At 39.1% G+C, this 11,853-nt stretch overlaps 1 protein-coding gene across 1 annotated transcript; it reads right to left on the bottom strand.

Moving 5' to 3' along the window:
- Nucleotides 1–3,626: 3,626 nt before the first annotated feature.
- On the bottom strand, nucleotides 3,627–5,408 carry LOC128765774 (C-X-C chemokine receptor type 4-like). Its single transcript, XM_053876836.1, has 2 exons — nucleotides 5,333–5,408; nucleotides 3,627–5,091 (listed from the first exon to the last, which is right to left on the bottom strand). The coding sequence occupies exons 1-2, from the start codon at nucleotides 5,339–5,341 to the stop codon at nucleotides 3,964–3,966; spliced, it is 1,137 nt and encodes a 378-aa protein (XP_053732811.1). The 5' UTR covers nucleotides 5,342–5,408; the 3' UTR covers nucleotides 3,627–3,963.
- Between the last annotated feature and the right edge of the window lie 6,445 nt (nucleotides 5,409–11,853).

Below are 11,853 nucleotides of genomic sequence, written 5' to 3'. Positions count from 1 at the left end.
TTTAATTATTTACTTGTTATTTTTTGTTCATCATTGCACAATGTACCAAAGCCCTTACCTATTTGGTGGATCCTCACAGACATTGGCAATAAAGCTGATTCTGATTCTGAATAACAAATAAGAAGGAAACTGCAATTGAAGTAGAATTAGAGTCTAATCTCAAGAAATTGCATTATAATTGACATTGATTTAACATTAACGGTATTAGCATAAACATAAATTTGAATAATAATGATTTGGTCAATAAACAAAAGTCACTTTACATAACTGTCTTTCTTTAATAAAATAAAATAAAATAAAATAAAATAAAATAAAATAAAATAAAATAAAATAAAATAAAATAAAATAAAATTCATCCTGTCTTGACTAAACTTTTTTTTTTCACACCTAGCAATGACACTTTGTGTGGTCCATAATATTTAACCACTAATTACATAACAGGCACTGCGACACCGTAAAATTGCGTTTCACAGTTTCTGTGGAGTGCACAAAGTGACCAAGCAAGTGACCTTTGCAGGAATGGTTTTTGCCAAGCCCGGATTGGTTAATGGTGCCCTTTTACTTGGGAGCGAGGCTTGGGGTTGTGGGGGAAGGGGGGGTTCTTCAAAGCTTTTCTCAGGCTGTTGACCACCTAAGCACCTAATGAAGGAAACAGTCTCTTTTCTGCTGACTTCTCTGACCTAAACAATGGGGCCATAAGTGAATCAGATAGGTGCTTAAATGGAATCTGTCCTTTGACAAACATAGAAGTTTAACACTCAAACAAACAATGAACTTATTTGATATTTAATATAAGCGTTGCTTGACAGGTTCTCGCAGACCTAACCCTTTGCTTGTAATGTATGCTGAACCATAGGTTATAAACTTGACAGTACTCTGCATCTGTGCCTCCTACATGAACAACTTGGTCGTGATTATCATCTGCACTTCCAGTATGCGTACACCCACGAATTGCGCTTCTACCCAGAAAATCAGCTTTACCGGTCTTGTGAGTGAGCTGCAACAGATGAAACTCTTGATAATGCGCACAAACGTGTATGTTCCACAATTTATTATTATTATTTATATTTCCTCTAACATCCCAAAATGGCCTTAAATGAACCCAATTCTCATTGTGATGTTTACACGTGATAGCGGACCATTTTAACAAGTGGCCCTCACATTCACGAAGGGCCATTTGTGTGTCACTGTCCATACATGACGGCGGTAAATCAACAGTAGAACCAGTTTCCTGTCCGGTCCAACAGCTTTGGCCTCTAACCCTGTAAAGTAAACATCTAACCCCCGACTCCCACCAACTTCAGCGACAAAACTCGGGAACAATTGATGAGTGCAGAGGCGGCGTGTTTATTTATTCTCTGCGACATTATTTGGCCGTTGAATATTGTGTCATCACGCAGGCTAAAAGCTTTAATTATGTATGAAAGGGAGTCGCCGTGTACTTCAGCGGCCATTCCCAGGGGCCCTCTGAGCACTGAAGAATGTATGCATTCAACCAGCCACTTACAGCCATTTGGGTAAAAGCATTGTCCATATGTGTTTTTTAGTCGACAGTGACTGATGAGTTGTGTGATGCTAAATACATTTGATGCCATTAAATTAAGATAGATAGATAGATAGATAGATAGACAGATAGGTAGGTAGATAGATAGATAGATAGATAGATAGATAGATATGGAGGTAGGTAGATAGATAGATAGACAGATAGATAGATAGATAGATAGATAGATAGATAGATAGATAGATAGATAGATAGATATGTAGGTAGGTAGATAGATAGATAGACAGATAGATAGGTAGATAGATAGATAGATAGATAGATAGATAGATAGACAGACAGACAGATAGATAGATAGATAGATAGATAGATAGATAGATAGATAGATAGATAGATAGATAGATAGATAGATAGATAGATAGATAGACAGATAGGTAGGTAGATAGATAGATAGATAGATAGATAGATAGATAGATAGATAGATAGATATGTAGGCAGGTAGATAGATAGATAGACAGATAGACAGACAGACAGACAGACAGATAGATAGATAGATAGATAGATAGATAGATAGATAGATAGATAGATAGATAGATAGACAGATAGGTAGGTAGATAGATAGATAGATAGATAGATAGATAGATATGGAGGTAGGTAGATAGATAGATAGACAGATAGATAGATAGATAGATAGATAGATAGATAGATAGATAGATAGATAGTCAGACAGACAGACAGGCAGACAGATAGATAGATAGATAGATAGATAGATAGATAGATAGATAGATAGATAGATAGATAGATATGTAGGTAGGTAGATAGATAGATAGACAGATAGATAGGTAGATAGATAGATAGATAGATAGATAGATAGATAGACAGACAGACAGATAGATAGATAGATAGATAGATAGATAGATAGATAGATAGATAGATAGATAGATAGATAGATAGATAGATAGATAGATAGATAGATAGACAGATAGGTAGGTAGATAGATAGATAGATAGATAGATAGATAGATAGATAGATAGATAGATATGTAGGCAGGTAGATAGATAGATAGACAGATAGACAGACAGACAGATAGATAGATAGATAGATAGATAGATAGATAGATAGATAGATAGATAGATAGATAGATAGATAGATAGATAGATAGATAGATAGTCAGACAGACAGACAGGCAGACAGATAGATAGATAGATAAATAGATAGATAGATAGATAGATAGATAGATAGATAGATAGATAGATAGATAGATAGATAGATAGATAGATAGATAGATAGATAGATAGATAGATAGATAGATATGTAGGCAGGTAGATAGATAGATAGACAGATAGACAGACAGGCAGACAGATAGATAGATAGATAGATAGATAGATAGATAGATAGATAGATAGATAGACAGACCGTAAATCTCCTTCTGCTATGCAAATCATTGAAGTACATTTCCAACTGAAGGCCAAGCTTCTTTATCCTGCCTCCCTGCAAGAGACCAGAGGAGTCAGAATGGCACTAAAATGACTTGATGAAGCCACTTCACACCTTTTTACACATGTAAAGAAATGGAAATGCGTCTCCACTGTAGGGGTGACCGAATGCCAAGAGTGAATCTGTCGGCTCCATTCTCCTGCGTTTCTTTTGTTGTCTGCTTCCTTTGGTCTGCAGCCTGAACATCACCAGTTCACCCTGATTAAATCTCCAAGTGTTGCAGATAAAAGAACAAGTAGAGTGAGTTGTGTCACTGTGATGATACTGCGAGACCCGTTCTGTGCAGCACATTTGGTTTGTAAACAGGTCATATACAATGACACCACTATATCATGTAAAGTTTCAAAAAACAGAGGTCAAAGGAGAGCTTTTTTTCGCTGTTTAGCTGCCATATGGGTTTTAATTACGCGGGAAGATTTTGAGCTTTTGTGTCATGGCAGCGTAAGATGTTAAAGGTGCACAGATGTTCCAGCAATTACAGGGTGTACTTGGAGCTGTTTTTCACTGGGATCAGGTGGGGACATTAGTGTGAGACCCCACCTCCTGCCCCCAACAACAGGCTCACCTTCCTCCCCCAACCCTTGACCCCAGAGGGCAAGAGGAGTGAAAACACAAACACACAGAGTCAATATAAAAAAACAGGATTTCTTTTATTTAAAAAAACAGCAACAATAAAAAACAAGCAGCATGCAGTTACTTACATTTGCAAAAAAAAAAACACCAGTGTAAACGACAATAAATAAAAGCCTTTGGAACAATCACACAACTTAAGTGCGAAACAGAACTATTTACAACCACTTTTTAAAGATATTTATGCAGACACTCTGCTACACACTTTTGCGATGGACTTGGAAACTGAGTTGTACAACAGACATCCATAAGTATAAACTCTTCTTTTTTTACATCTGTACAATTTGTAGCAAAAAAACAAGGTCAAGCACGAGTTCTTTTTTTTTCTCAAGAAGAAGTTAACTTGAGAGGACGCTTGAAGATTCAGACTCAGTGGAGATGGATGAAATAGGTCCTCGCTTTTTCGTCATGAGCGTCACTTTCTGACTGGACCTGCTGCTGACCGTCAGCGCGCTGCGGGCCGACTTCTTAAACTTGACTCCGAGGAAAGCGTAGAGGATGGGGTTGAGGCAGCAGTGGAAATAAGCCAGCGCTTCAGTGATGGAAAGCCACTTCTCCACAGCTTGCTGCAGCTCGCACGAGGGCTGAACCGTGCCCCACATCATGAGGGTGTCCAGGAAAATGCCCACACAGTAGGGCAGCCAGCAGGAGAAGAAGCAAACTATAAGTATGACTGTGGTCTTCAGTGCTTTCTTTTTCAGGGCCTGACCTTTGGAGCCTTGGGAGAGCTTAGCAATGATAATGCAGTAGCAGATCAGGATGACCAGACCTGGCAGGATGAAGCCCACAAGGATGTGCTGGAAGCGGAAAACAACTGTCCACATCTGGCTGGTTTGCTCCGGGTAGATGCGTTGGCAGACGATCTTGGAGTCAGCCGTCTCCAAGCTTTGATCGCTGGTGAAGATAAAGTTCGAGGATTGGGAGGCTTGAGTCCGTGCAAACACGAGGTCAGGGATGGTGAGGAGGGCGGCAGGCAGCCACACTCCGATATAGATCACTTTGCTTGCCAGCAGCTTCCTGGTGGCTTGACTGTTAGTGGCCCTTACAACGGCCAGATACCTATCCACGCTGATGAAGGCGAGGATCAACACGCTGCTGTACAAGTTCAAAGTGTAGATCATGTGCACAAACACGCACATGAAACTCCCAAAGTACCAGTTCTGGGCAGCATCCACGGCCCAGAAGGGCAGGGTGAAGACAAACAGCAGGTCAGCGACGGAGAGATGGAGCCTGTATTTGTCTGTCATGGTTTTGACTTTCTTTTGGTAGCCCATGACCACGATGACCAGTCCGTTCCCGATGATTCCCAGGAAAAATATAATTCCGTACACAGTGGGGAGGAAGATTTTGTTGAAGTCGCTGCTGAGCGCTTGGCCACATGGCTCATCGAAGATATCATCAAAGTCTCCCGACTCCTCAGAGATGTTGTCAGAGGAGTTGTTCAAGAAGTCAAATGTTATGTCCACCTGAAAAAAGCAAACAATACATTAAAAAAAAAGAGATTAACAGTGCATGCAATGAGTTATTGTGAGAAATATGTACTCAGAAGTATAATGCATAATTTAACTGACATCTATTTTAAAGTAGAAAAAACATTATTTTAATAAAACTATCGAGATACAAACATTAAACAATGAAACACAGTTCTACGCAAAGCTCAAGCTTGAGCCAAAGTTGTGGAGAATTACGGAATGAGAAGACGCTCACCAGCGCCATGTTTCCAGCTCCGTGCGTGAAGAAACGGGAGGCCTCCGGAGTGACCGCTCGCGAGTGAAGGAGCGCGTGTTTTGGCTCCATCGCAACGCGGATGGTCTCTAAAAGCCGAGGGTGCGAGTAAGTCCCGCCCCCTGCCCAACAGCAGGAGGAGGAGGGCTCGCCAAAAGCGGATCGGCTATAAAATCTGCAAGTGTGACGGTTTGTGAAACTTTTGTTTTTCCCAGCAAACGAACGTCTGGTTTCTAAGACACGAAGTGAGAGAGCGTTTGAGGGAACGTGTCGACCATAAACAGTCATAGAGTGAAAACACAAAAACAAATAACTTCAAAAGGTGATTTGATATTTAAACATTTTCTTTGTTGAAATATTTTCTTCTGTTTTTGAATGCATTCTATCCCTTTTTCTAGCCTTTTTAAATGAATTATATAATAAATTGTATTTTTAATTCATGGTAAACCAAGCCATTTCCCCCCAATAGTTATAATATAGGGTGACTTTTTATACCAATAACTTTATTTTATTTTCTTCCTTTTTTATCGTTGTATTGCTACATATTGCCGTCACGCTGAAAATTACATTATCACAGCTCAAAGATTTTACACAATAAATGTGCCTTTTATTTCAAGTTAGATCGAATTTTATATTTTTGATCATTTTAAATCGCATATTGACAGACTTTTTTTTCTGTTTTTGACAAACGTTGGTGCTAAAACTGAGGGGCTGTTCAAGTGTCCTTAACTTTATATGTTTTATCATTTTCTAACACTGCAGTGCTGCATATTGTTCTCATATGTTTCTTTGATACTAACTTGAGGCTGATCCATCACTACTTTTACAATGTAGTTTTCTAGTTTCTATGGACATATCCATTAATTGGCTATGAGTGTCACGATTTGGCCTTTTGTTTTTCACTCCTCAGCTCAGTATTCTCATTTATTTATTTAACTTTGGTGTTCTTCCAGGTCATAACACTTGAGAGCTTGAGAATGTTTCACTTCTTTATTCAGAAGGTCCATGTATTCAGTGACCAAAACCTGAAGATGTATTTTGCTGGATAAACAGACAGGATAACAAGATAGAGGCTCATACTCGCTGCTCCATGACGGAGAATTTTACACTCAAGAAGCTCACTATACAGTGGGTGTGCTGCATCGTGTCACTTCAAAGTTCCATTTTGCAGAGTTGTCTGAGTATATGAGCAATTTTCGGATTACAGAGGAAACATATCTTCGGCTTGCAGCCTCTTGAACTCACACATGCAGGCCGGTCATTCAGGGATCTCCAGTGGCATCATATTTCTCCAACAAATTGCTTTATAAGTGCTCTTGGTGACAGTTTTCATCAGTAAAATTCCGAATCCGTCTTCTCTTTTATACAAACACTATGGCTCCTCCAGAGTGCCTAATGACTCCGTGTGGATTTGTAAAGCGCCACACATGCTCTCATGTGGGACTTCCATCAAAAGGCCTGGAGCCACACATTTATCCTCGCACGGCTTTGCCCATCCGCTCTGATTTCAGTTAAGTTAGCGCTGACAGCTCTGTGCCACACCAACCACGTCGCAGACGACGCTGACAGCCGTCTGAAACTCAATATCCAGAGTGAGGCGAGCAAATAATCCAACATGTCTTTGATATACGAGAGCAGCGACGGATTCATTGAGCTGATCTGCATCATTGGTGTCAGCCAAGATGAGGGATCCAAATTGAATCGCACATCGTGGTCAGAGAGCAGAAAGGATATTTAATATCTGAAACATGTTTTATTAGTTTTCCTGAGGATAGAATGAATATAATTACTTCAATTGTACCGCATCATGTTACAAAATACACTAGGATTGAAATGAATTAAACGGCCCTCGGGAGGTTTTCAAATTACCCGTCCATCAGATGCAAAATGTCCCTTGGCATTTTCAAACCTCATGTTGCAGAGCAAATACTAAACAGGAGGGAAAGAAGATGCTTCTTATTCGCTCACCACTTTGAACCCTTTCACCCTTGAAGTTTGACCGTCCTTGTTGAATATTGAGTGTGGTTGTTTATGAAAAAAATTACAACACTTGAATATACAAAGAAAATTACAATGCTAATTTGTACAATAGATGTTTTGTATTTGCAGTTGTAGAAGTCAGAAAACAAGACATCCACAAAAGTCTGAATATAAGCAACTTCTTGATAAACAATTGTTAAAATTGCTGAGACAAAGGAGACAAATTTGCAGAATGTGTTTGATTCTTTCGCATATTTCATTGATCCAAAACTTCTCCATTCTGTTTACATTCTTGGAAGCCATCTTGGATTGTGTAGGACGGTGAGGATTCTCAGACTCTCTGACCACTAGAGTACACAAAGTAAAGAAGAAATAACAGCCATAATGTAAAAGGGAATGATTCACATCAGTTTGGAGTACAGGTCTATGCACACATGGTGTTGCACAATACAGTTGGTTTACCACTTCAGCAACACTTTTGCTTTCAGCAAACTGACTTTCTCACACCAGTGGAAGTCCCCTCTTTGTGTCAAGCTGCCGTAGGAAATAAAAAGATGTTGTGAGAAGCAGACTTCTTAACAGAAGCCAAATAATAAATCTGCATAAAAGCCATAATTAGATAGTCATATTAAGAATGCTGGATTAAGTCAAGTATGCAACTGTTGTCTGTGCTTATCTGTTTTCGCTTGTGTGTTTTCGTGTCAGCAGGACTCCTGAGGAGAAGAACAGGCTGAATCCACTGCTTGGAGAAAGGCCACTGTATTGGAATGACACTCTTATCAACGGCAGTCAGACGCTGCCATTTCTTATCAGTCTGTGAGCACCAGACCTGGTTCTCGTCTGGATAGCTTGGTTTCATTTTTGACATTCAGTTTTACAGTATAGCATATTTCTGATCATTCTGTAGTTTTCCAGGTTTGAATTTTGTAGCTTGTGAAGTTTTATTTTGAGAATTTTAAGAGATCATCCATCTATGTCCTTAGGCATGAAATCAGAAAAAATGTGACTATTGGAGATTAAAGTATTGAATTTTATTTTGACTATATTGACTATATTGAATTTTATTTTTTGAAGTAACTCAAATATATTCAATATTCTAATTTGATCCGTACTTTTCCATTATTTCCATACATTTATTGAAACTAATAGGTTTGAATGTTTTTTCTGAAAACTGTGGTTGAAATAAAATTTAAAAAATCATTTGAATTATATTTATAAAATAATGAATCTAAACATGTTGATCACTACTTCAATAACTTGTAAGTTCAGGATTAAAGTGATGTCTGTATTGTGCTGTTTGTATTGATCAACTTATATAAATAAATGCTAAGAATGTAATTCCAGTGACAACATGTTATTATTAACCTCAATCTTAAATTAATAACTGAAAATCAACAGAATATTGAATGAAAAGCAGTTCATGTTGATATTCACTGAGTCGAGGAACAGTCATAATAAAAAGTACAGATTCAATATTTGGAAGTGAAAGTATGGAAAAAACCCAAATCATTCACGCAGTTATTTTGAACACAGACATTACTTTCATGCATCATTTCAAGCAAAAGCATTTGACTTCCCATAATAAATAAGACTTCTTTTTTTTCTTAGTTTTGGGAGGATATCTGCCACCTCTACTGTCAGCCCCAGGTCTCCGATTGCTATCGTCTGGAATACAAAAGATGTGTGAGCTACTTCGAATACAAATCACAAGACGTGTGAATGGCAGTGAAGGAGGCTCTTGACTGAAGAATGGCTATTGAAATGAGACAGAAGAATGTCGCAGAGATAAAGAAAAGAGTGAGCAGCCGTGGTCCCTCGACTGCTGCTCTCCAGTTCCAACTCATCCCTTCAGCAAGTCAGCACGAGATAAATGCTGGTAATGATACCCCTGCGTAAATATTACCTTCACTTTTTTTTTATACATATATAAAGTGGGGGTCTTTGGTTTTGGGTCGGCTTTTCAGGTGTTATTCCAGAGTGATGTGTCTTTGGAACGATGTAGGTGGCGAACAGTTTTATTTAATTACTAAGTGAACACCACCGGCAACACATGAAAACACACCCCCAACTTTTCTTCCGGGCAAGGTGCAACACTTTCAAAAGCCCTATTCAAGTCTTGAGACACAGACATCAGGACAATTTTGATAAAGAAATCATGATGCTGAAATACATCTATGCAAGCAAAAACCTGGTGCAAAACTATGCATGAAAAATGGGATCAAAATATTGTCTGAATGTCCTTACATGCCTGCCTGTTCTGCAATGCTCATCATTCGCCGGGGAATGCAAAACTATTTTATCGCTCAATCAGCCCGGACCCCGCCAGAGTGCTTTTGTTTTTCACATCTCTGGAGTCCAAGTGTGAAGCAGGAAGAATGTCCTTCGTGCTTCGACCTTCTCTCAGGATCAGATGAATTGAAAGTCCCACGGTGGGGGAAACTTGACACCAGAAAGATGATGCCAGAGACTCTGTTTATCACAGGGATTTAAATGTGAATGGCGATATTGAGAATGACCGAAGTTAATCCCCTCAACAGTGTGTTTTACGAGAATGGGGCCCATTGTTAGATTTGAACACAAATGAGAATTTGATCTGATGATCTTTGAAAAATACTATCTATGTATATATATATATATATATATATATATATATATATATATATATATATATATATATATATATATATATATATATATATAGTGTTCTCCACTCCAAGTTGTTGACATGAACACAGTTGGAATGTGAGTAAAATAATCTTGCAATCCGTAATTGCTTCATTTTACTTCCCTTTTAAACATTTCAGGTCAAATTATAAGAAAGGGGAACTGTTTCAAATGATGGGGCTCCATCTTTGACCCTGTGACATCATCCTGACGTAAACTTAATTATAGGCCCGCGCTGATTGTAGACCTAGAAAGTGAGTCAACGTTATGCACGTAGTCATGGTGACTTTCATTTATTTTCTTCCTGCGAAGAAGCAGGTAAAGACGGTGACGCACAGGAAAGCAAGTATTTTAGGTGGCAGCGCCAGATTGCACATTACAGAGTCCCTTATATGTGCATCGCTCTGAGCAACACCTCAGTGTGGCACAACAGACTCAACAGGTAAAACAATTATTGGTCGAACAGATCGCTTCCAGAAAGAGATCGGAAGAGCAAGTTAAGGATAGTGAGAATAATGCAATAAAAAGTTCAGTGACATGTGCTATGAACGTATCAAGACAACAGACACTCTCCTTGAGGCATAAACAAACTTTGAATTTGAATGTTCCAGGTTCATCGGCAACAGCTTGCTAGAAAGCGGAACGTTGGGCGGTAAGATGAGGCCATGTTTACACGCCGATGGCGTCAGTGAAAACAATTGGATGTGGAAAAGTTCACACCTTGCGAGACCGTGTCTACACTGTGGAAATTGCCGAAGTGGCTGTGTTTTTTCGGGGGGCAGGGGAGGTGAGAACCATTAGCAGATTATGGAGGAGAAGCTCAGGCACAATTGCCATATAATATATAGCATATGCAGGTTAGGATGAAGGTACAGTACATCTTTGCAAAGTTTCAGAAGTTCCCCCCAGATGAGGCTTCATGAAACAGTGTCCTCATCTTCAGAGCTCAGTAGGTGGCGCTTTCGGTTTTAAAATGATGTGAGATTCCATTGAAACAGTTGTTCAAATCCAGAGATTTTATAGCAGTGCCATCTAGTGGGCTCTGAAAATGAGGACCCTGTTTCATGAAGCCTCATCGGGCCGTCACAAGCTGTCACAATGTAAACAAACACTGCATGAATGCAAATGGTTTTTGCATTTAACATTGCGATCTGCGTGCCTCATGATATCGACATGAACTGGGCTTGATCTAGTTTTTGTTTCTCCGGTACTGAACATGATTTCGACCCAACAATCGTATTTAAAATGTAAAACAACCATGTACGCAGACGACCTGCGACTTTATCCACATTTAGTCTTTAACTGAAGTGACACTTCAAGCAAAGAAAAAAGAGTGATACTTTGTGTGTACAGCCTCGATAAGAACTTTAACACACATCACATGTCAACTGAACTCAGAGTTCCGTCAGGGGAAAGGTGACAGCACAACAAAACCACCTTGTCTTTTTTCATGTACGTCAATAAATTATGACAAGCATCACCAACCACAGCCTGCTATCATGAGTAATTAAGTTGTGATGAACCGCTCCACTGGTATTTGTTGATGCATCCATCTTTGTGGCTTTATTGAATGTTTGTGTTTCAAGAAGGAGCTTGGAGTTGAACAATAGAGCCACTTTTCACACAAAGCCTGCTCCTTATCTTCACAAAGCACTGTGTTAAAACTTCCGACTTTGCTGGCATGGTGTGTTGCTTTTTTCTTTCTTTTCTTTTTTCTTTTTTTTTTTTAAACCTGCCCGCAGTAGAGGCCACACCGTCAGATAAACAGTTAACTGATAAACATGATTTTTGATTTATAACAAGCGTATTTCTTAGTCACAAGACAATGCTGGTGGGTGACTACCAAAAAACAACAAAAA

The sequence above is a fragment of the Synchiropus splendidus genome, chromosome 10 (assembly GCF_027744825.2).
Source record: "Synchiropus splendidus isolate RoL2022-P1 chromosome 10, RoL_Sspl_1.0, whole genome shotgun sequence".
NCBI lineage: Eukaryota > Metazoa > Chordata > Actinopteri > Syngnathiformes > Callionymidae > Synchiropus > Synchiropus splendidus.
Note: the sequence above shows the minus strand (reverse complement) of the source record. Positions and strands in the feature narration are given on the sequence as shown.